Source organism: Equus asinus, chromosome 28 (assembly GCF_041296235.1).
Source record: "Equus asinus isolate D_3611 breed Donkey chromosome 28, EquAss-T2T_v2, whole genome shotgun sequence".
Classification (NCBI taxonomy): Eukaryota; Metazoa; Chordata; class Mammalia; order Perissodactyla; family Equidae; genus Equus; species Equus asinus.
This window is the reverse complement of record NC_091817.1, coordinates 30,613,322-30,639,637: the sequence shown is the minus strand read 5'-3', so window position 1 is coordinate 30,639,637 and position 26,316 is coordinate 30,613,322. Positions and strand designations below refer to the sequence as shown.

General features: G+C 41.4%; 1 protein-coding gene across 1 annotated transcript in view; it reads left to right on the top strand.

Annotated features, from left to right (window-relative positions):
* The window catches only part of CDH11 (cadherin 11), a 145,459-nt gene that overhangs the window by 84,137 nt on the left and 35,006 nt on the right, over positions 1 to 26,316 (top strand). The window contains exons 3-5 of the mRNA XM_014854450.3: positions 16,093 to 16,495; positions 20,778 to 21,072; positions 24,136 to 24,255. Coding sequence (XP_014709936.1) covers positions 16,268 to 16,495; positions 20,778 to 21,072; positions 24,136 to 24,255 — 643 coding nt within the window. The 5' untranslated portion in view covers positions 16,093 to 16,267. The remainder of the gene's footprint in view (positions 1 to 16,092; positions 16,496 to 20,777; positions 21,073 to 24,135; positions 24,256 to 26,316) is intronic.

The window sequence follows — 26,316 nt, the reverse complement described above, 5'->3', positions numbered from 1 at the left end:
ACTAAGGAATTGATCTAAAATTCTCTAACCAGTGAGAAGTGAAAGGATTGTCATTATTCTGCTCTCATCTGAACTTCTCATTCTCATGCTTTCTTGTTCCAAGATGGCTTCATTGGGAAAAAAAAAATTCTATCTTTGTATTAAGGTCTTTATTATTCTTTGCAGGAAAAAGAAAATTGTATCTTTTCTCATCTATCTGCTCAAATTTCAATCTCAGCACCAAGTGTGTGACTTGTAATTATCTGAAGGAGACGTTGCTCCTTTTAAGTATGTTTAACAAAATGTCTGCTTGTTTTTTCTTATGACCCCAGGAACATTTTCTCTGGATTTTGGTTTGGATACCGTTGGTGTTTCACTCTGAGTTTTCTCAAAGTGAAACCTCCGTCCCCTCCTCATGTCACGAAACCTATACTCTGGTCGATTTATAGTAGTGTCACTTTTCAGTTAAGATCCAGTCTGAAAAGTCGCTCCCTCTTTTGTGTGTAAATTTAGTTGCCAGGACACACCCTGTATGACACTTAAACCTTTCCTCCTTAGCAGGAAGATCATAATGGTTATCCAAGCAAAGAGGGTTGGGCATCTGTTGAAGAGGATGCCCAAGCTAGTGAAATGCTGATATAAGACAAGGATTTAAATGAGGTAGCAGCTGAGGGTTCAGTTCATTCTGGGCAGGGTGAAGCAGGATTCAGCAGCACCTTGCAAAGACTCAGCCATATAGCCTGCTCGGACATCTCAGCTGCCAAGTGGGGAAGGGAAGGGAGGTAAGGCATGGACATTGTGCGTGTCTGTGTGTGTCAGTGGGGGGGTGAGGGGGGTATAGCTAGAACAACTCTAAGGCAGTAGAAACTATCAAGATCCCAGAGTTCTTACTCTGGATGGGTCCAAAGAGTGTCCATCTGGGGAAGGAACACAGTCACCACCAGAGAGGTATAAATACAGGCAGGAGGCAGCAACATTTACTGTCTCCTCTGCCTAGATAGAAGTGGGACCCAAAGAAGTAGGTAAAAATGCCAGAGGCAGGAGCAGACCCCAGGGAGAAAAACCTGGCATGGCCTACTGGGCTTCTCCTGGAAAACAAGGCATGCACCTGTGATGTGCAGAGAACGGCTTCAGACAAGGATGAGGAGGGGGCTCCAGTACCATCCTTCCATTTCTACCTTTCAAAATTCTACCCATTTCCTTCCAGACCTAGGTCCTATCTCCTTTCTTTGTGAAGTGGCTATGCCATCCTGAGTATGTCTTGACCTCTCTTAATGTTTAAGCCTCTGCTTGATACAGCCCAGTCCGTAAGGGGGCGTACCCGAGCACCTGCTATGTGGCAGGCACTGTGCTAGGTGCTTTTCACACATCCTTTATAGCCTTTCCTTCCAGCATCTTCAGGAGTTTGGGTTATTGCCTCTGTTGTCCAGATAAGGAAACAAGGGCCTCGGGCACTTCACCGTCAGAGCGTTCAGTTGAGTTCATATGGCTAGTGAGCGCTGCAAATGGGATTTGAAGCCATAGAAAGCCCATTTGGAAGCTCTTGCCTTTCTACCTTTGATGCTGAACTTCTCTGTAATTCTTCTCTAAAGGTCTCAGTTTTTGTCTCTAGAGATGCTCAGAACTTGGCTAGATCTTATTCCACATAGCAACCACTTAAGAAATGTTTGTGGAGATGAGGATTTCTGCAATAATTCAATACTGTGAATTTAGTGAAACATTTTTGCCATCAAGAAACTCATAAATTACTGGAATTTATAGAAAGTGAGTATTTCACCCAAGGGTCTTACATTCTTCAATCCAGACATCACCAATTCCTTCAACATTTCCTTGGAGGAATTGCCCCGACCCTTCCCCTATGTTCTCCAGCCTACGTGACTCTTCCAAATAGTCCTTGAATGAATGAATCATGATTTTCAAACTTCTCTCTCTCATAACATTTTCTGCATTAGAACAAAATTTTGCTCTACATCCTTCACTGCCTCAGCCTGTAAAGAAGGTGCTAATGAGTAATAAAATGCAAGTGGTGCACAGAACTGTAGGAAGGCAGCCAGACAATAAATATCTTCTAACAAAAGGAAGCAGCCCAATGTGAGATACCTCTGTGAGATCTCATAAGCTAATCATTGTCAAAAAGAGTAGGTATGTCGCTCATGGAAGGAGGAATTATGTGCAGGTAGAGGCAAGTCCCAGGCATCAATGTTTCATCTGAGGGCATTAACGTGAGGCCCAGAATTATTCTCTGACAGGAAGAGCAGCTGGTCCCCAACCGCTGCTCACGCCACTGGCCACTTCAATACCCATGCTGCAAAGGAGATTCAATCTTATTTTCAACAGCAAATGAAAATAAGTTTGCCAAGATGACCTATTGGAACTCATATGGTCAGGAGAGCCCACGCCATCTCCTGTGACAGGTACCTGGCTTTGTCCACACTCCCCACGATTGCTCCATTCTTATCCCACATCAAGGATAATTGAAAGGTCCGTGGTCTCTGCAGAGGGACTTCTGGTCTGTAGCTCTATTTTCTTTTTATTTATTTATTTGTTAATTGCAGTAACATTGGATTATAACATTATATAGCTTTGGGATGTACATCATAATATATTCCGAATTCTGTGTAGATTACATCATGTTCACCACCCAAAAACTAATTATAGTCCATCTTCTCATATGTGAGCCTAATCACCCCTTTTTCCCTCCCCTCTCCTCCCTTCCCCTATGGTAACCACCAATCCATTCTCCATCGCTATGTGTTTGATTGTCGTTGTTTTTATCTTGTACGTATGAGTGATATCATACAGTATTTGACTTTCTCCCTCTGACTTATTTCACTCAGCATAATACCTTAAGGTCCATCCATGTTGTCACAAATGGCCGGATTTCATCATTTCTTATGGCTGAGTACTATTCCATAGTGTGTAAATACCACATCTTTATCCATTTGTCCCTTGATGGACACCTAGGTTGCTTCCAAGTCTTGGCTATTGTGTATCAGATAAGGGGTTAATATACAAAATATGCAAAGAGCTCATACAGCTCAACCACAAAAAAACTAACAACCCGATTAAAAAAATGGGCAAAAGATCTGAACAGAGACTTCTCCAAAGATGACATACGGATGGCCAACAGGCCTATGAAAACATGCTCAACATCATTAGCTATCAGGGAAATGCAAATCAAAACTACAATGAGGTATCACCTCACTCCGGTCAGAATGGCTATAATTAACAAGACAGGAAACAACAAATGTTGGAGAGGATGTGGAGAGATGGGAACACTTGTACACTGCTGGTGGGAGTGCAAACTGGTGCAGCCACTATGGAAAGCAGTATGGAGTTTCCTCAGAAAATTAAGAATAGACCTGCTGTATGATCCAGCTATTCCACTGCTGGGTATTTATCCAAAGAACTTGATAACGCAAAGGCATACAGATACCTGCACCCCTACGTTCATTGGTCTGTACCTCTATTGAGTCTGGGGCCCTGATCTATTTTCATGGCTTTCCTTGTTGGAATCAGCCATCCCCCTTCTCCTCACCCTACACCCTATCTCCTAGCCAAGTAGCTACATCAGAGGTCAGCTAACAAGTCACGACTACAGAATCCTTTTGGGTCTGGGGACAAACCAAAAGGATGCCCATGTATGTGAAAGGGACCCGTTTGCAGCATCCGGCAGATTTTATATCCCTATCAGAGAAAGGAGCGAAATCTCATCTCCTTTCTGTAATAATAATAATGGGTCATTTACATTTATCTACAACCCACACTACTCAAGGTTAAAAGCCAAAACTTTTAAAATTACCCAGAGGAACGTAAGTCGCCACTGCTGTCAGCATTTCATCATCCTTCTCCTCACCTGGGCAGTCTGCATTATGCTTTTACAAAGAGGTTCCCAATCCATTATCTCATTCAACCCTCGAATTAACTTGGGAGCCGGAGAGGTCAGGCATCATTCGTCCTTTTTTTTCGTAAGAGAAAATAGATTCAGAGAGGTGAAATGAGTTGTCAGCTGTCAGTGGGCCCACAGTTTCCTGAGGCGGGACCTCCTCCCTAAACCGGGAGATTATGGGCACTGAAGCAGGAATTTACTAACCTGCCGCTGGACTGAGACAGCAAGTCTGTTAGGTATCAAGATCTCAGCAGTGGTTTCTTTTTTCCTCTTTATTTTTTTTTTAACGCAGCTGAAGTGCTTTTCAAAGAAGCATTTTGCTGAATCTAGCTGTATGTGCTGTTTGCTGTGGGATGTGGGGCCTGTCAGTTTAACCATCCCCACCTATTGTAGCCACTTAGCCCTTGAATTTAGGGCGGTCTGCGATCACACCTGGAGAGCCCCCCATCTTATCCGGCCCTTCATTTCACTGATGGGAAAACTGAGGTTTAGATGATGAGACATTGCACAATGAGTTCGTGGCAGGCCTTTGAATTCCTAGAGCAGGTTCTTTGTCCGCCTTCATTGAACAGACGTTTATGCTCCAGACGAGGATGTTTTAGTGCCTGGGACCAACACTGACTAATACAACTTTTTCTCCATGATTGAAATGACCACTGAGCACTTGAAATGGGTCTAGCACATTGAGGAAGTAAATTTTCCACTGTATTTAATTTTCAATGGTTTAAATTTAAAAAGTTACATGTGTCTAGGTTGCTACCACATTGGATAGTGTAACTCTAGACCTGTGGTTCTCAATCTTGAATGTACACTGGCCCACTGGGAACTTCAAAAATATGGATTCCTGGTTTTCATTGATTTTACTTGGTTTGGAGTAAAGCCTGAGCCAGGGGATTTTTAAGGCTCCCCAGTTAATTCTAAGGTGCAGCCAAGTTCTAGAGACATTGGTCTATATTTTAATCTCCGTGAGGGCCAGAGGCCATGCCAGCTGTGTATATCATGGTACCAGTGGCAAGGAATTCAGTGAGGAGTCAGCTCTCTTCCCAAATCTTAGGGAACTTCATATATCATGGGGAAGAGGAAGACACAAGCAGGGGCAAAGACTTTTAAAATGCCCTGCTTAAATTGTTTAAAAGAACAATGTGATCCAAAGGAGTGGAAATGGTCACTTCTACCTGGGAGAGGGAGAGGCAGGTGGGGTCTCTGTAGGGTAACGGTTCTGATAATGAATTATAAATAAGGAATATTTTTTCCAGAAATCCATTTGTAGCAAGAGATGTTTCTGCCAAGCAAGTCAAAACTCACTCACGTCTGTAATTCACAATAGGATTAACCTCGGATTATGAAAAATCTAATTAAGAGAACCATATTATCTGAGACCCACAAAAGACACTTCACGTTGCCTTTGAAAGTCCTGCGTGTCTGAGAGTGTTCGGCATGTGCTTCAGAAAATGCTCTGCACACATACAAGACACTTGGCTAGTTTACTGTATCCCATTACTTTTCCTTTATGCTTAACGTTTTTTAAAAATCCCACTACTTTTGATATATGACGTTAATACATTTGAAAAGAAAGAATTGGGCTTCAAAGATTGGGTTATTTGAAACCACGATGAGGTCATTATGAGGCTATTGTTGGTCTCTGCTTTCTAAAAATAAGGGGGAAAATCCTCTGTGGTATATGTGGACATGCAGAAAAAGCCATTTAAAAATGTGGCAGAGTTTAGTCTACTCTTAGCATGATAGCCTGGTTTCGGGGGAGGGACATTAGAAAGAGACCTCCATAACAGCCCACCCACACTCTGATAAAAATCAACCTTCCGATAATTGGAAGCAGCTTGACTTTCTGCGTTCCACACTCCTGTTCAGCGGCTGATTAAGCTGGACGGATGTGTGTGGACCGCAGTGGATTGGGGTCACACGGGCTGGACTTCTCAGAATTCTAAAGGCTCTTAGCAATGGTGATTTGAGACACTCTCCCTACTCGATGTAGTAATTATTTCAAAAAACCACATCAAGCCCTTGTCAGTTACTAAGCCCACCTTGGGATAATTCCTCCTTTTATTGTTTATACTTTAAAAAAAAAAAACAGACTTTGTAGAAAATGGTTCTCCGCAGGATGTCAGATTCCAGCGAGAATATGCAGATCGGTTTTCCTCTTTCAGTTCTCCACTGACCATTTTTAAAGGGAGCTCCTGGACTCTTATTATGGATGTCTTTTCCCATCTAGAACCTGGCTGGCTGTTTCCATAGAAATAGTTTGAAAGGGAGGACTGCTTTCAAGCCGGGGGCCTGGGGGAGAGGGCAGGGGAGATGAGATCCCACAGAAATTGTCTCTCTTTGTTGATGCTTTTCCCTCCCTCTTCGTTTTTCCTCTATAGAGTGAGGAGTTTAGATTTTGTTCACTTTGTCTTTTGCTTTGCATGTTTCTTATCTCTGTATTTGTTTTCCCATTTGTCTACTGAAGAAGGACTGACAGTGGAGGGTCTAAGCTATGGTTTCATCCAGTTCTGAGATTCTAGTATTGAGTAATGCAACAAAATATCCCAACCTGAAACAGAAGTGGTAACATTGATAATACCTACTCTTGGAAGAACTTGGGAACCAAAGTCTTCTCAGAATGTTCCACTTGAGAATCAGTTCATTGGCTTCACAAGCTTAACATGTTTAAAATCACACTAATGCTCTCTATTCCCAAACGAGGCCCTTCTCCTGTTGGGGCCAGGGGCAGCTCCACAGTCTTCTCACTCTCCTCGGACTGCAGCCTCATCCTCTATCCTTCTCAGTCTGTCCAGTTGCCAAGGCCCTCCGCATCTGCATGATTTCTAGAACGGCCCCTTTTCCTCCACCTGAGTCTTGCTTTTCTAGTTTAGAGCCGTATTACCTCTCACCTGAACTGTTGGAATGACTCCAGAAAGTCTTCCTTGACTACACACCCTCCTCTCTCAAGATACTCTAGAATCCTCTACTTTTGTACTGTCCTAGATGGTAGCCACTAGCCACACTTGTCTATTGAGCTCTTGAAATGTGGCCAAGTCCAAACCAAGATGTGTCATCAGCTTAAGATGTCCAGGTTTTGAAGACTTCAGACCAAAAGAAAAAGCAAAATATTTCAATCATTCATATATTGATTACATATTGATATTATACAATTTGGGGCATACTGGTTTAAATAAACTATATTGTTAAAAATAATGTCCCCCATGTTTTTAAACTTTTTAAAGCTCTAGAAAATTTGAAATTATACATGTGACTCATTATGTTTCTATTGGACAACACTGGCCTACTTTATCTCATCTTCCTCATATATTTGTATCACTGCATTTAGTAATCCCTGTTGTAAGTATTATTTTGTTCATCTCCTCTCATGGACAGTCTCCTGGAGCCCTTTGTAAGGCTTGCACCTTATTGCATGTTGTATGTACGTTGTATGTTATATCAGTGTATCCAGGACTTATAGTACATATTTATGTGTTCTTGTTGAAGAAACAAAACTCCTAATTTATCCTCTTGATCACCTCACTGTGTGCCAGGCCGTGTCAAGTACTACACAAAGTTCTCTCCATGCATATCTTATTTCATTTTAGCACTCCCTCTTTAAGGCCGGTCCGAGTGTTTTTCACATTTTCAACATGGCGGTGTAGAGGCTCACAGAGGTTGAATCTTATGCCTAGTGAGTAGTAACTCTTGATCTCTAACCCTCTAACCCTGGTTGACTCCTGAGTCCATGCCTTCAGCCATTTTGTCAGAACTGCTATTTTTCATGTCAGTTTCTCCTGCATACCTCCGACCGCTTTGACTCCATCAATCTCCTGACCAGAGTCCTTAATGGATTCCCATTGTGCATCAGGTGAAGTTCTGATTCCTAATGCTGAGATTCAAGGCCTGTCACATTAGCAGGGCTCTGCATTGCCTACTCCCAGAGGACACCATTCCCATTATATCTGATATAAGTGGGGCCTCCTGGAGTTGGGTCCCCAGTCCTGCCAACTGGGACTCGAACCTTCTAAATGAGATTAAACCTTCATCCAGGGAAGGTTGCTCTGTCTCAGCACAGCACAGCCTCCCTGTAGACATGGAAGATCCCTACTAGACTATTGCCATCCTCTTATTTTATAGAAGGAGAAACTCAGTTCTAGAGGAGGAAGTCTTTTTTGAAAGGTTACACAACTGTTCTGTGACAGAACCTTTGCTAGGACACAAGCATCTTCACTTTTGTTGTGGAGATCTCCCTGTTGCCTCAGTGTTCCTTGGAAATTCAGAAGAGAGGGAGGCGTTTTCTGTCTGAACAAATAACCTCCACAGCTACGGTACTTCACACTTGCCGAAGAAGAAGCACCTCACTTTTTCCTCTTGATTATTATAGTTTACTAGGTTTGCTGTTGGATGATAAAAGAAGGCACTCAAGTTAACTCATGTACGGGAGGTTTACTGTCATCCGATGCATAGGGCATTGCAAGTGACATAGAAGTTGAGGAACAGAAGATCAGTAGGACTGGGTCCCACAGAGACAGCAGCTGGAGTGCAGGGCAGTCCTTGACCAGTAAGGTGTTCAGAGAACAGGGCAGTGCTCAGGGACAGAAGCCATATTTCTTTCTGTTTGATTTCATTTCTAACTGGCTTGCTCGTAAACTGACTTCACTGAAACGTTGGCCATAGGATGTAACTTTGTGGTACTCCATCCCCCAGGTGCCTCATAACCTTTCTGTTTCTGCTCCCTCACTAACTGGCAAATGGTTCCTGTTTGCTTTCATTCAAATTCACAAGTGAAAGTGATTCACCCAGCTTATCACTTTGAACCAGGTTACACAGGTTGAACAATCATCGGTCAGTTTGTGGTTTGGTTATCATTGGACTAGATATGATTCAATCAGCCATGGCTCAGGGTGAGAGGGGAAGCTCCAGATGTTAGAGATTGTGAATATAGGTGTTTACTTGAAAGAGGCTAGAGTAGGCAAGTACGGGGAGCAGGAGTGATATGTTACAAATTTATCTGCAGACATGTGGTCACTGATTCTTCTGTGCTCTTGCACACAGTCCTGTTTGCAGTGATCACCTCATACCATCATTCATCTGCTAAGACAACTGTGTCACCACTGTTTGAGTACAGTCTGCAGATCAGAGATGCATTGCAGCCTGTGTGTCCCCAGGGTCCAATCCAGGCCAGGCTCTGTGAAAAGTTATTGCTCAATGAAGGAATGGCAAATAAAGAAAGCTTTATAGATATTTACTGCTCTGAGACGAAGGGAGATTTACAAATAGGGCTTTGATGCCACAAATGACGTTACGTTATGTTGAGCATCTGTCACTGTGATTTTTGCCCTAATCTTCCCTCAGGTATTTTAGCTCATGCAAAAGAAAAATTGAAAATAAAATCTCTCTCTTTCCACACGTTAATAGAGAGTGTTTATTCCTAGTCTGAGATGACACTGCTGACAGCGTTATTTCCTGTATGTGTTGATATACTTTATTCATCTTAATGATTAACATTTAAAAATATTACAGTGAGAAAAAACTAGCTTAAGATTGAGTATAGCACAAAGAATTTGTTCATTGCACACATTGCATTTGATCATCTTACCATTTGAAGATGATTTAATTATTTGAAGAGATAAAGAATCACTGAATGATTCTACATGTTTTGGGTCTGGGGATTTGTGGATTCCTATACTTTGTGGCTGTGAGAGCCTAAGAATATCAAGAGTGATCATACATACTTAAAAATAAATGAAATCCACCTCTAAGAAAGATGATTTTCAACATCAAATCCTATTCTGGGGTTGAGATGGTCCTTGAGATGGATCTTGCAGTCTCCTTCTCTTGAAGATGAGGAATGTGGAGTCCCAGAGTTTGAGAGCCAGGTCAAGCAAAAGCATGGCTTTTGCAGCCACATAACCTTGAATTTGAATTGCAGCCTTGCCAGTGATTCAGGGTGTACCCTTGGGTGATTTATTTAAGTACCCTGAGCCTCAGTTTCCTTGTAGATAAAATCTGAGTGATACTTACATACAGTTGTGGTGATATATACCAAACGCTGAGTGTACTACCCAGCACTAGAAAAACCACGCACCTGATCAAGGATGATCCCTACTATCATTGCCTGATTTTCTGTAGCTTGTAAGTGATGGAACCAGGATTTGGACCCAGGTCTGCCTGACACCAGGAAGTGAGTGATCCTTTCACTTCTAAAGCTAACATTCCTGTGGTTCTCTATTTCTCTAAAAGCAGAGACTCAGACTTACATCGGAGCAGATTTAAAATTTCCACTTGTCCCTAGAGAATATCACTGTCATGGATAAGGAGCCCTGTTTCCTTTACACTTTAACATTTGAATTTGGCATTAGAAAGTGGAGCAACATATGCAATGAGTATTTTGCCATCTCTGCCGTGTATTTTGCACCTGAGAAGAAGTGATTATTACCCCAAGCTTATGCTTTGCTCCGAGTATAGAAATCAGAGAAGAAGCAATGTGATTTGATAGTTATTGTAACTATCCTTTCCTTTCCTCATTCTTGGTGATTTCCTCAGACATGGCATAATTCCTGTTATTTGATTGGAAACTGGAGACCAGCTTAGAGCCCTAGTGATGAGATCTGAACGGGGAATAAAATATGCTTGGATTAATTTGCATAATGGAATCCGATTGGTTACAAAGCTGTGTTTGTTGGAGTGGAGAGCAGGGCCCCTGAGGTCCCCGACAAGGAGACATTGCAGAATGTGTGTGTGGAGTTTTGAGTTCTGGCATGAGCCGCGGTAATATTCTTAACGTAATGATAACCTGGCTTTAACTGTAAATTAGCTCCTTGGAAACGAAAAGAACAGGTCAGCCTGTCTGATCCTTCCAGCTCTGTGGGGAGGAGAATGCTGAAAAACCAAAGCCGCTTGCTTTCTGTGAAGCGCTTTCGTCTTCCTTTCTCTACCCAATAACAATTTCCAGCAGGAGTCCAAATATACTTAAACACCCGTACATGTCATTTTCTTTTACGGAGACAAAAGCAGGCACAGCGAGAGAGTTTTATGCTCAAGGCACAGTAGCTTAGGACGGGCTATCTGCTCTCGAGATAGAGAGGCGAGCCTTCCACTTAGAGCTGGTGGTTTTGCAAATCCATTTTCCTGTCATGTTATTACTCCTGTGACTTTCAACAACATTTATTTTTCCTTCCAAGCAATATGCCCCCATCATAAAATAAAATTTTCCTATATGTTTTAGTGGAACCCCAATGCTTAGACCTCCTGGTATATTGCTGGAAAGTGCTTCCATGGAAGAATTGTTCAAGAACTGCCTTGGGGGTCTTTATTAAAACCAGTTAGAACGTTGATATATTTCCTTAATTATTACCAACGTCAAGGTCTTCTTAGGAGGGCGGTCTATTAATTTTCATGTGTGATTCCTGCAAACTCTCTGCCACTGAATACATCGAGCAGATCTCTAGATTTTAGAAGCATTAAAAAAAAAAAAACTCCCTGAAGACATCTTTTTTAACCTATACCTTTAGAAATTCTGAAATGGAGTTTATAAATAAGAGGCAAAAGGGCCAGCCTCGTGGTTAAGTTCACACACTCACCTCCAGCAGCCCTGGGTTCACGAGTTTGGATCCTGGGCGCAGACCTACACACCATTCATCAAGCCATGCCGCAGCAGCATCCTACATGCAAAACAGGAAGATTGGCACAGATTTTAGTTCAGCAACAATCTTCCTCAAGCAAAAGGAATAAGATTGGCAACAGACGTTAGCTCAGGGCCAATCTCCCTCACCAAAAACAAAATAATAATAAATAAAAATATATATATATACATATATGTAAAAATAAAAGACAAAGATAAACTTTTGTGTAATGTGCTGTTTAAGGACCTGGTTGGACTGTGTTCTTGATGAACTGATGTAATTACCTCTTGTTCGTCTTCACTTTGGCCATTACTGCAAGATGCTTTGTCTTCCTCTTTCTGGTTTGGTTTTAATGGTTTAGTCAGTATTACTCCCCCGCACACAGTGCCACCAAAACTTAAATTATTATCACCATAAAACTATTGTGTGTGTCTTGGGACATGTGTCTATGTTCGATCAGCAGTCTTCACTTAGAGAGGCAGTGTCGCATCAGATTGTAGCGAATACAAATGCACATCTTGGAACCAAACATTCAGGGTTCATACCACAGCTCCTCCACTTGCTGGCTCTGTAACCACGGGCAAGTCACTTAATCTTCCTGTGCCAAAAACTACTTACCTGTAAAATGGAAACAACAATACTCCTACTTTGTGGAGTTATTATGAAGATTTATTGACTCAACTCAGTGAAAGCTCTCAAGAGAGAGTTAGGCAGATAAAAACACTGGGACAAATGTTAGCTATTATTAATATTTTCATCATAGTCATATTATTAATATACACCAGGTTCTAATAGTGGTTTACTTTAGGTGGCTTCTAGGTAACAGTTCTTATCACGGTATCCATATCATTTCCTTATGAACTTCAAACACAAGAGTTGGTATTGTTCACTGGTTAAGAATATAGACTCCAGGGCCTGGCCTCATGGCTTTTTCCTCAAGCAAAAACAGGGGACGATTGGCAACAGATGTTAGCTCAGGGTGAATCTTCTCACCAAAAAAAATTTTAAAAAAAAGGAATACAGACTTGGAGAACCACATGTCATGGGTTCAAATTCCAGCTCTGCTACTTATCAAAAGCATAACCTTGGACAAGTTGCTTAATTTATCTGGGCCTCAGTTTCCTCATCCTTTAAAATAAGAATATTCACAGTACCCATTCATATGTTTGTTATAGGGATTAATAGAGGGGTTACTATTTGTAAAGTTTTAGAAGAATGGCTGGAAAAAGTTTTTGCTAAGTAGATTTTCATTCTGAAATTGAATAAATAAAAAAAAGTCTTAAAATTCATCTTATGCATACCTGAGATTAATCATCAAAATAACTTTATATATTACCTAGTAATATAAGCACTTACAAATAATGGGTCCAATGAATTACTTTTAAAAGCAATTTGGTTTTTCTCTTCTTTCCAACAGAAGAAAATAATTTCATCTTTTCAACCAAGGGTTTATTGTTTATTGGTCATGTGGATATTCTTAAATTCATTAGTATCAAGCTAGAATTTTTTTATAAAGGAAAAAAGTTGTCATCTAGTTTCAACACTTCTAGTGTCAAAAATAATTGTGCTTTACAGCAAAATGGCAGCCAGAAGAAAGAGGTGTAGAAATATCAACTTTAATTAAACCCTTTCTTTCAAATACACTTCACAGTTTATATGCAAGAATAATTTATCACCATGTGAATGAACACTTAATACTTGGCATGGTGTAAAATGGGCAGAGATCTTGTTGTACCATATGCTCTTTCCTTGTTATTTCTTCTTCTTGAGATTCTGTGGTGGCAATGTCAAGTTTGAATGTGAAGTATGTGGTTCAAATCTTACATTCAACTCTTATTGATGGCCTGCTTCACCTTTGAAGAGCTCAGGCCCTGGACATGTAATTGTGAATAAGATATAATCCCACCCATTAAGAGGCATCCAGTCTAGTCAGGAGATGGCATATGAATCAGAAGAAATGCCCCACCATCTCTCACCAGAACTCCAACCATGAATATGAGGCTGGGAGCTGCTTGTAGAAAGTGTCACCCAGTGGCTTCACATTACAGAGAATGAGGCAGAGCCACCAAGAGGGAAACTGGTGAGCTGCCACGATAAACTAATAGCAGATTATTGACCCTATCCTCAGCTTCCTGACTTAAGCCTGGGGATCTTCTTGTTGCTTCACGTTGCCTCATTTTAGGATCTAACCCCTCCTGGGTTCCTCCCTGTGCTCCTTCCGCACTGTTAGTTTGGCTTGCAAGAAACAGCATTTGATGTAGTATTAATATGCCCAAGTCTGAGGGTGAAGCTGTTAAATGATGACACTGCCTTTTTAATCTTCCTCTTTCTTCCACGTAGCCCTTTACATATCCCAAAGTGTCTGTATGCAACGAGTATTAAACCCCCATGCCTTGAAAAGAGACTAACAGAATACATCATGGAGTGGTATTGGGGCAATGATAGACACCTGAAATTAACTGTACATCTGTGACCTCCCCAGATGCCATTGTTCCATATTACAAAGGAAGCAGAAAGGCTTGGGTTGGTAAAGTCAAAGACCATCAGAAAGGAAGGGGTTCTCTACCAACAAATTAGAATTCCACCAATTCCCTTATTTTCTAGACTACTGAGGCCAGATGGCTATGGTATCCCCAGGTCACTCTTGTTCCTCAATTCCTTTTTTTAGAGAAAGCACTTCACCACTCTCTCCTGGGAATCTCCATCTGTAAGGCAAGAGCACCTCCCTCTGCTGAGTGAGATTCCACAGGCTTGGATTGTGGCATTCTGGGAAGGGAGGGAGTGAGCCAGTGTGCCCGGTGCCCACTCTGGGTCCAGCCTGATACATGCAGCAGTTCTTGTCATCCCCTTTGTTCAGATGATACCCTGGAGATTCAGAGGGCCTGAGTGGCATGCCAAGGTCATCCATATTGTAAGATATAGAAGTGGTATTCCAATCCAGGTCTATCTGATCTCCAAATCTAGGTACATTCCACTATGCGAAGATCCATACTTTCTCCTTCATGTTCCCTTTTTCCCCCCACCACTTTATCCAAAGTAGATTGCTAAGAATTTGATGATGCTTTTTATTCTTACAATTCTCAGGACACTCACCAATTTCATTTATACACACCAGTGCTGAACTGTCATCCTCAATATCAGTGTGTTATCCTCCATGCCCAACAAGTTTCTGCAATTCCCTCCTATTGGTGGTGGGTATAGTAATGAGGCTTGTCTGGTTCTGGGAGCTGGAGCTCCAGCTGGAGTCTGGGTGGCACTCCAGGGGGTGAGGATGATTGTCCAGAAGAAAGTGTGAGGTGCTAAGAGAGGGAAACAAGCAACAGAAGTTCTTTGGGGAGAATTAAGTTTCTAGCACCAGAATTACTAAGTCCAGTGAATAAGTCCAAGAAGCTAAGACAGGAGTTAAGGACTAGAGAGAAGAGCCAGAGCACTGGAGAGAGGACTGGAGTGACTGTAGGTCAGAAACGTGTAAGGTGTATGGAAAGGTGGTAGCTGCTCATCCTTACTATTGATGAGTAGCTGAGTCATGGCTGGACACACGGAAAAACAAGACTTTTGGACGAGTTGATAGCACATGGTGTTTTATTTCACTTCTCCTGGCTGGACAGAGTTTGTAAAATATCCTTTGTAAGACTTCCAGATTAAGGTAGGATCTTTGGCTTCTTGTGTAGACCTTTGACCAAACAAGAGCACATCTTGCTCATGTTGAATTGAATTGAATTGAATTGAATTGAGACTATAGCCTTCATTGGTCCACCAATGAGAACTTGACCCATTATTTCACTTAAAAATGTTTTTGTGACCACCAGTGGTTTCTCAGGATTTTCCGAGACCTCCCTTCTCTAGCAGGATCCATTGCTGCCATCCTCCTTCTGTATACCCTCCAGTGATGCTGGATGTCTTGAGACATGCTGTGCTTGTGACCAGCTCTGGGCTTGCAGCATGCTGATCTTTCTGCACGGACATCTCATCTACTCCCTTCTTCTCACAGTGATGCTCACTTCATGGTTGAGCCTAGCCATCCTGTCCTCTTGGAAGTTTCCTTTAACTGCCCCCACGCTGCCATCTGCATCCTCAATCCCCATCAATTAGATGTTCTTCTCCTGGACTCCCATAATGCCCTAATTACAAAAACATACCCAAGCACAATTATGATTAATAATAATAACAGATAAATATGGAGTGCTGACAGTGTACCAGGCATTGTTCTGAGAGACTTAGGGGAATTACTCATTTAATCCCCATGTTGAGGAGGCAGTGGGTGCAATTCTCATCCTCATTTCATAAATGAGCAAGCTGAGCTCAGAGAAGTCAGTTAGCTCACCCAAACCCATATGTAGTAAGTGGTTAAACAGCCAGTGAGACCTAAGCTTGTGACTTGCACAGCACATACATTTTCTCGTCTTATAGGCCTTGAAGGGTCTCCATGTGTGTGTATCTCACCCAGCATGTGTAAGCTACGAGAAAGCAGAGACTATTTCTTAAATCACGTCTCCCTCCTCACTACCCAAAGTGAAGTGCTCACGGGGTGCCATGTGGGTAACTGTTTACAGCATGAAATTGAAATGCAGTGGGGATGCAGCCTGCGCCTCATCTGACCTTTCTCTCTGCCTGTAGAAGCCTCCTGGGGAAGTGGGCAGGCCTGACGTGATGTGCTCAGCGAGCAGAGACATTCCACTCCAAGAGAGGTCTGTGTGACGCGTCTGGGAGGCTATCATCGGCCGCAACACCTCACGGTTGGTGGAAGAAGGGGTGACAGCCGCATTCTCCTGTGCCTACCACGTAACCAAAAATGAAGGAGAACTATTGTTTACAAGCCGCCTTGGTGTGCCTGGGCATGCTGTGCCACAGCCAGGCCTTTGCCACGGAGCGGCGGAGCCACCTGCGACCCTCGTTCCACGGACACCACGAGAAGGGCAAGGAGGGCCAGGTGCTGCAGCGTTCCAAGAGAGGCTGGGTCTGGAACCAGTTCTTTGTGATAGAGGAGTACACCGGGCCTGACCCCGTGCTCGTGGGCAGGGTAAGGCTGCTGTTATTCACTACCTACTTGTCTCCCTCTACCATTCCAGTAGGAAGGCATGGCCAGAAAATCTAGAAGGGAAAACACCAGGGCTCTGCCCATCCAATAAAATCCACAAAATCATTGTTCACACATCCTTCCAACCTTTTTCCCCCCCAGTTAATAAACCTATCCATAATATGTTAACATAGACATGTTAAGAACACCTATTTTCCACTTAATGCTATAGCATAAAAGTTCCCTTCTTTAATGGCTGCACAATGGTCTCCTGAATTCAAATGATGATTATTTATTTAACCATTCTCCAACTGGAGGCATTTCTCTGACCACACCCTAACCCCAACGTGGATACCCCGCCTTTGTGTCCTCATAACACTGTGTACCCTTTTTATCATAGCCTTCCTTTTTGTATTACACATGTCTATTTATTTGTCTGTCTCCCTCACTGGACCTGAAGCTACTTGTTGTCAGGAATGGTGTCATCCTTGTGTCCCCAGGGCCTGGTGCTGAGCCTAGCTTTGGGGAAGCCTCTGAATACTGGATGAGATGAATGGGTGTGTCATAAGAATGGGTGGGATTTTGTCTGCTTTGGCTTAGGGATGGCAACACCCTGTTGGGATGGCTTGAGAATCATAGCACTGCTCAATGTTGCCTTGTCCGTGTACCTACTACAAAATAGTGCAAATTTGGAGAGTCTAAAGTATGTTTGAAAAAATGTGTGCCCGCTATCATTTATGGTAAAACATGCAACAATCTTTCAGATGATAGTGACGTTAACTACAAGGAGGTAGGTATTCATATACATAACAAGGAAAGCCTACTATGCGCAGGTGCAGAGCTGGGCAAATGGTAAACCGGGGTAGAATTCTCCCTGATCTCAAAGAGTTCAGAAATTAGTAGAAAAGAGACATTCACCTAAGCAATGAAAAAAAAAAAAACCAAAATGAGGAATAGAATAATGAAGAAATTCAATGCAAGTCGTTATGAATTTACATGGTAAATTCGATATGGTTGCATTGTAACCTTTGGGAAGGATAAAAGAAAGTTTCTTGGAGAACATGATAATAACTGTGACCTGAAAGATGAGCAGAATTTTCCAGTGAAGGGGGAAAGGGACAAGAATAGATTTGAGGGGTGCTAATTTCTGAGCCTCAGAGATTCCAATAAAGTTGTGTCAATTGCTCTTTAACATGAGAACAGCATCCCATATTTATGAAATTGACATATTTGGGGAGGGTTCATATTAGCTTTGCGATAATATTGTTCAGGGCTGGGAAAGTGTCTTTCTGAAGAAGTATATCAAAGGAATTTCATTCATTCATACCAAAATGGAAAGATTATGCCCAAATAGGAGGAGACTTTGGAAATGGGAGCACAGGGAAATAATTAGCACTCAGAATTCCATGCATCGAGGAGATGGGCTCTGTGCCCAGAGAGGAAGAAGAAACTTCAGCCATGGCAGGGACTGCAGTAGCTTGAACAATGTGGAGAGCTGTGCATGAATTGTTTTGAGAAAATGGGACTTCTGCCGTGGAGACTTTCTCATTGGGGAACAGCCTGTGTATTAGGGTGGGGGTTGCAGAAGAGACGGGGCCTGGAAAGGCATTTCAGCATCTCTGTGGAACAAGCAGTTGTCATGCCTACTAACAGGGAGAGTAGGGGGAAAAAGGGAAGTAGTGAGTGACCTTTAAAATCTAAGCACGGGAGAATGAGTCTGGTGTGAAGTTGGATGGGGGGAAAGGAAAGAAAGTGGTTGGATGCTATGGATCTTCCTTTTGAGATAATGCTGACCTATGGTTCCCCACGAATAAGGGAATAGACTTGATGACTTGTTCCTTAATCACTTTTGATTGACGACATTCAAGGTTGAGTGATTTAAGATGCTCTGAAAAAGTGGGATTTGGCAACCCAGAGACTTTTCAGGATTCTTGCAGGAAGCGTGCTGTGTCACGCTGTGCTATGCAGAGGAGAAGCCATCAGTCTTCGGAGTTAGAAATTGGCTGTGTACACCTCAGCAACAGGATCCATTGATAGCATCGAGTGATTTCCCAAACTGAATTCCGTGTGGAACCTAATAAATACCATTGTCAGTTGTATAGAACATCTTTATTGGAGAGGGAAAAAAAGGAATTTATATCCAACTTGCAAATCTGAAAACAAGAAAAAGATAAGGAGGAGTATATTTATGAAATCTTCTAGTTATTTGGTTGATCATGAAATTTCTGTTTAATTCCCAAGCGACTTGCCAAATTCATATGTAATACATGAAGGACCCTAGACACATTTGTCTGGGCACTCTCATTAAAGTCAGCATTTCATTTCCTTCCTTGTTGCTCATGCACAAGGCTGAGCCCCTAGCTTTTGCCAGGTCTGAGGCAGGAAAAATGAACACATACAAACCATTGTTGATGGGTGGGGTGAAAGCAGAGTAGGGTACAAGGATCCTGCCCTCACTATGGAAACTTGTGTGAAGATGGGGGCAACGCTATTGATTCATCGGAGGCCATCAAATAGCCTTATATTTTACTCAGAATGACCTTATTCATAAGAAATGTTAGCATAATTTAATGACAGCACATAGCTTGTTATGCATAACAAGTTTTGAAGGGAATGAGAGAAAGTGTGCTTTTCTTTTTCTTTTCCTGAGAAGCACAGTAGACTAGAGTCAAAATGGCCTCGGTAATTTGTACCTACAGGCATCCCCCTGAGCTGAAGTATTTGATCTTTCATTGGGACACTGCAGATCAATTAAATATTTTTTGGGAAATTGAAACAATACAAAAATTTTTAAAAAGCAATGTGTTCAGTCTTGTTTTGTGACTCTGGGCAAGTTCTCTAAGCCTTGGTTTCATAACAATAATAATTAAAATGGCATTAATCATATTAATATTAAAATGGCATTGATGATAGTAAGTGTAAAATAATATAATAACTGTTATATAATAATATTATTATACAATAATAATAAGCTAAAGAGTTTTAATTTATGCTGGATTTTCCTATGTAGTAGGCAGAACCAAAGGCTTTTCATCTTCCTGGTTACTCTTAAAGCAGTGAAAGGAAAGCTTCCCTTTCCCCACGAAGGGAATAATGAGGGCAGAGGAACTCAGATTAAGATGAAAGCTGCAGACATTGAGCTTGGACGACAAGGGAGGGTGAGGAATTTCTTGCTACAGGAAAATTGGACGTGGTCTTTGGGAGAGTTCCATGTTATGAAACACACAGCAGAGGGAAGGCAGAAAGGCACAGGATGGTTGCTTAGAGGAGGACCTGGCTGATTTCCTGGCCCTGCCAAGTGTGAATTTAGTCAAGTACCATTTTTTCTCTGGGTTTTGTCAAAGAAAGTGAAAAACCTAAGGACATTTAAGCTTCTTTCTACTGTCTAAGAAACTACATCTATATCAGCCCATCCCACCCACCTCATGCTTTATGGTTAGAATGGGAGCTTCTTCCATGCAGGCTGCATCCCCCAGTGTCATTCCCAGGGTGCCACACAGTAAGTCTTCTGGAAAGGTCTGATCAATGAATTGTTTGTAGGAACAAAAGCCAGGAAACAAGTTTAGTGTCCTTTGGAAGAGGACTGCTAAGAGAAATGATGATACCATCCATACAGTGGATGAGGTGGATCTTCATGGACCAATGTGGAAGGCTCACCTGAGTTTATTGTTGTAGGAAGACAGAGGTGAAGAGTGATGTGTGCACTATGGTACTTTATTGCATAAAAATACACTAGGACACTGTGTATCTGGATAGATATTCTTGCACATGCATAGTATATGTCCCAGAGATTCACAAGACACTGGTAATAACAGTTGTCTCTGAGCAGTGAAAATGAAGGAATGAGAATCAGAACTGAGAAGACTGACTTATTGCATAAATGTTTATTTTTATTCTATTTTATTTATAAGAATCTTATATATTTATATATAATTTAAATATACAAATATGAATGTATTTCTTTCAAAATAACTCTGTATGCATATTTTGTATGTGTGCATATATAATAGGAGAGGGGGAGAGAGAGTATGAATCTTGGAATTAAAAAAAAAATGTTTGGACGCTGGCTTCACTGTTCCCTGGCTGTGTGACCTTGGCCAAGGCAATTAACTTCTCTAAGATTCTATTTCTTCTTTTGTAAAATGGTATGAGAATGCCTTCTCTCATGGGGTGTGTGTGTGTGTGTGTGTGTGTGTGTGTATTGTAGCAAAAAGCATGTAAGTGAGTCTCTGCCCCCCCATTGCATCCCTCATGGAATTACAAATCTCCATTTCTCTTTTTCCAGCTTCATTCCGATATTGACTCTGGTGATGGGAATATTAAATACATTCTCTCAGGTGAAGGAGCCGGAACCATTTTTGTGATTGATGATAAATCAGGGAACATTCATGCCACCAAGACATTGGACCGAGAGGAGCGAGCCCAGTACACGCTGATGGCTCAGGCAGTGGACAGAGACACCAACCGGCCGCTGGAGCCTCCCTCAGAATTCATCGTCAAGGTCCAGGACATTAATGACAACCCTCCTGAGTTCTTACACGAGACCTACCATGCCAACGTGCCCGAGAGGTCCAACGTGGGTGCGTACTGTGGGAAGACCCACTCTGCCTGGTGTCTCTGCAGGTGGCTGAGCTGGTGCCCGTACTCCCAAATCAAGAAGAAGAGCTCATGCTATATGTTCTTTGGCAAAAAAAAACCAAAAAAATTTCATTTGTGTAGCTGAAATTTTGAATATTTAAAATGGATCTGAGGTTTTAAAATCTAAACATACATGGCCAGCCTGGTGGCATGGTGGTTAAGTTCATGCACTCTGCTTTGGCAGCCCGGGGTTCACAGGTTCGAATCCTAGCTGTGGACCTACGTGCCGCTCATCAAGCCATGCTGTGGTGGTGTCCCACACACACAATAGAGGAAGTTTGGCACAGAAGTTAGCTCACCAAATCTTCCTCACCAAAAAAAAAAAAAAAAAATCTAAACATACAAAATTTGAAGAAGTATCGAAGAGAGGAAATAACATGATTGAATCCAGATCATTCTGGTCTGGTGCATGTCACTGTGTGACTTGGAAACTGTTATGTCTGTTCTCTGAGCCTTAGTTTCTTACTCTGTAGAAAGAGAATAACAATTTCTGGTCTTGCAGGATAAGAAACAATACGCATTCAGTCACTAGCACATGTTGATGTTCAATAAGTAATAGTAATGGTAATATTTTTTTGTGTAGGCATCATGCTACTTAATGATTTACATGCACTATTAGCATTTAATTTTTGCAATGATTCATCGTTGCAATGAGGAAGGTCCTATCTGACATATTTTGTAGATGGGAAACCCAAGCCAGAAACAGGTTAACTCATTTATCTAAAGTCATATGAGCTATTAAGTGGATCCAGAATAACACTTACCCATGACACTATGTCACCATCTATTAGAATAACTCAGAAGTAGGTATGTCTTTTTATTATGCAGAAAGACACATTGCATTGTTGGAGGATAATTCTCTGAAAGATTTCTTCAATTAGCCACCTTTTCCTGGCAATGAATTTCATTTTGCTTTATAGAATGCATGTAGTTGTGATCTTTTGAGAAACATGCCTCATGTTAAGAAAAGTTTGCCTTTCAGACAGTGAGAAGGGCTATTCGGATCACAGATTGAGTCTGGTTATATGAATCAGAGATTTAGAGTCCAAATGAAGTTAAGGATCACCAGGGCCAGCCACCCATTTTACAGATGAGAAAACCAAGCAGCAAGAATGGGAATCAAGCTGCTCAAGAAAATTAGAAGCAGAAGTGAGCCTAGAGCCCTAAGCTCCTTCCACTCTGCATGTAGAGCCCGTGATGCTAAAAGAAAATCTCCTTCTCCATCTCCAGGAAAGTCACACTCTTCTCATACTTTACAAGAGCCACCCTGAGCCATTTCTTGCCTTCTTCTCTTCCCTTTTACCTGCCCAGTCCTTTAGTCCATCAGTATTCACCTGGGGATTTTAATGAGAAACAACAGACATCAAATAAATCCGTAAGTAGAGGACAATAATGTTAGCAACTGAGCCAGGAGGAAAAGGCCGGTCACCAAAAAGGATACTCCAAGGGGATTTTCATTTCTCCCACCTTTGGGGCTCCTTGATGCTTAAAGGTAACACCTACACTTCCCATCATGGACAATGAGAGTAGAGTCTGCAGTCAGTACTGGGTTGCAATCGTGGCCTTGCCCCTGACCAACCGAATAAACCCAGGCAACTTCTTAGATATTTCTCGGTTTTAATTTTGTCATCTATAAACTATGATGAAGGTCAAATAACATTGATGTAAAATGCAAACAGTCATAATGGACTTAGTGGGGCTCCAGAAGCAAATTAAGCATAAAAGAATAAGTTTCCCTAGCTGTACCATGATGGTAGAGAATAGAGCTTACTCTCTTTTATAAATCTCCACTACCTAGAATAGTGCCTGGTTAGATAGGAAGAGCTCAAAAAAAAGTTGTTTGCAGGAAATAAGGAATTACAGAAGAGTAATTAGAAAAAAGTGAGGTTTACTTCTGCACCACATGAAAATCACTGACAACCTTGTAAATGAAAGGGTTGTCAGGGGCGGCGTAAACAAGCTGCCCAGCCTCCCACGTAGAACCTTGCCGTCTGCTGCTCATGTCACCAAAAGAACTTGGGTTTGGTTGTTTGCTGGATAGGAGTTAGACTCCTGACTCCAGCAGTAACCCACTTTGCAAAATAAATTGCACAACTTTATTACTCTCACATCCAATTTCTCACAGGTACAATGGATGTAGAAAATGCTGAGCAGACAGACGATGGCAGAACGCGCGAAATGTGTCCCAAACAGTGCCTAACACAGAGGAACTCGATAATTGCCGGTTCCGTCCCTTCAGCTTCTCCCCCTCCATTCTGAAACCCAACATGCCAGGCCCCCAGATACTAGTGCCCAGCAAGGAACAGAGGTTGTTCTAGGCAAGACAGACTCCCAGCTTCCTTCAATTCCCTGGTTTCCTTTCATTGTGACCCACAAATGTTCACCTTAGATCTCACCAGATGTCTCCTGGAGGTTTCTGTTCTTTGACTACGAGATCCGTTAGAGGTGGGAAGATGCACTTTTCATGCCAGTAAGGAACAACATTCTGTACAATATTTATAGCCATAAATTAATTAAAATGTAGTATTAGCAGCCATTTTATTACATGCAAAGCAACAATAAAATGATGTATTTATTGCTCTGCTACAGATGGGAGACTGCACTCTGTCCTTTCATGAAAAGCAATTCATCATTAATTACCCTTTATGAGACTCTTTGGGAAGATTTTTATTTAATTATTTGGTATACTGAACATTTCAATTGCATGGGTCTTAGAATGTTTTTGCAATAATGTTCATATTATTATTTTAACTACTTAGCATAGCAGGAGGTACTATGAATATAGAAAGTTCATTTTTAAGCTATGAGAATTTTTTAAAAAATGATAATAAGGAAGGAAGAAAAGATTATTTTGCATCTCAACCCTGGGAAAATGAGAAAATGAGAGCATGTTGAATGATTGTGGGGCTTCCCTCAGTTTTTAATTTTATGATGAAACTTTGTAATCTAGAATATAATTTGAAAAGCTGAGGGACTGTTGCTAATGAATTTACTTCCCTTTGAAGGAACGTCAGTAATCCAGGTGACAGCTTCAGATGCAGATGACCCCACCTACGGAAACAGCGCCAAGTTAGTGTACAGTATTCTGGAAGGACAACCCTACTTTTCAGTAGAAGCACAGACAGGTACCGTGGAATGTCATTGCGATCTCTGACACATTGTGGATCAGGAGGCCATGCCTGCTTACTAACCCTATTTGAGTCTCAGTTTTCTCAAATATGAAAAAGGCCACCTTACAGAAATATTGCAAAGATTAGACACTGCTCATGTGCCTGGCGTATCATTGGTGTCCAATGAGCCATACTTCTTATTGTTTCTGTCTGTATTTCACCATGTCACAATAATAAATATAATCTTAAAATGCATCTTTTGTCTTAAAATTGTGTTAAAATTCAATTTAAATTTAAGAATTTATCTTAAAATACTTAAATTTTTTCTTAAAATCAACTATGGATCCAAATTAAGAGACTATAGAACTTGGGGGCTGATATACAAACTGGCAGGTCTCAAAGCTTGCTTGGAAGCCCACTGTGCAGGGGTGGGGGGGGGCGGTGTTAGTGCTCAAGTGTGTTTGGGGGACAACACGTCCCCATCTCCTCCACTGCACTTATAGATCCCCAGTGGGCATCACCATCCAGCAGATCTCTTACAGGAAACAAATAGCAAAACCAGAGTGAACAAACATAACAACCAAAACCAAAATCAAGATGCTGCACTTCATTTACAGCAAATTTGATTCTAGGATTTTTTTTACAGAATAAACACTAAAATCCTGTGAAACTACTAGTCCACAATATTATCCCCCCAAACCCTTTCTGTTTTCCACAATGTGCTGTATATATTTGAAAGATATTTACAATAATCTGGATTTATTATTATACTTAAAATCTGTCAAATATGTGCAGTCATTCATTGCTTAACTACAAGGATACGTTTTGAGAAATGAGAAATGCATTGTTAAGCGATTTCATCGTTGTAGGAACATCATAGAGTGTACTTGGACAAACCTAGATGGGATAGCCTACTACACACCTGGGATATATGGTACTAATCTTATGGGGCCACCATCATATATCTGGTCCTTCATTAACTGAAACTCATTATGCAGCACATGACTGTTTGTATATGTGTTTATATGTATACGCATAGTCTGCCAATTAGATGTTTTGCTCATTTACTAGACATAATTTCTGCTCACCTATGTAATCATTTATTTCTAGCCACTTTGCTTCAGAACACAATCTATGGGGCTGCTTGCTGTGATTTCATCAAAGGCATTTGCCATTTAGCCTTTCCAGGTTTAACCAAGGATTATTGTGGAATTTCATCTAGATTTTTGAGATGTTAAAAACCGGAGGAGGGACTCCAGTTGCAATCTTGTTTGTCTCAGGGTCTCATGGTGAAGAGCCACCAATTTGAACCTTCCAAATTATTTAACAGATAAGGAAAACAAAGTTCAGTGAGTTCAAGGGTATTGCTGAGAAAAATACAAACATTGTGGGGGTTAAGAGAGGGATAAGAGCTTAAAGCTTCCACAGCGCTCTCATATTTCCAGTATAAATGTTACCATATCTACAGACAGAAAAAGCTCACACATGTTCCCAAGAGATTCAAGTGAGCATGGTTTTCATGCAAATTATGTGCTGATATCCAGGGATCGTGCAGAATTCAATCATTAATTTATCATTGTTGTCAGCAGTAGGCGATAGTAAACAGTGAGCATTTGTATGAGCATTGTGTATATTTTTAACCCATTTGGTTCATTCTTTAAAACATTGTTAACATTTTAATGTGTTACTTGAAATACATCCCTGCTACTTTTAATTTGCACAATAGAAATGTTTCTAAGAACTGCGTGTAGGGATAAACTTTCTAAAGATTCTGCTGGCAGTCCAAAAGCATGGGCTTAGTCACAGATAATCCATGCAGTGGGTTCTCAAATATTTCAGTCTTTAGGAGCTTTCAGCGTTATACCTGAGAATTATGAGGTTATTACTTGCATTTACAGTTCAACCTGTAAAACATAAAATTTTAATACTATGTTAATAATTATGACAATTTGTGGGAAAGTACCTCTATTTGATGCTTCAAGTATGTCTGCCTTTGGCTATAATTATCATGTCCAAGTGACTCCTCCATGAGGACAGATGCCTGAAGCGTGTCCTATTCATCTTTTCTTCCCCTAT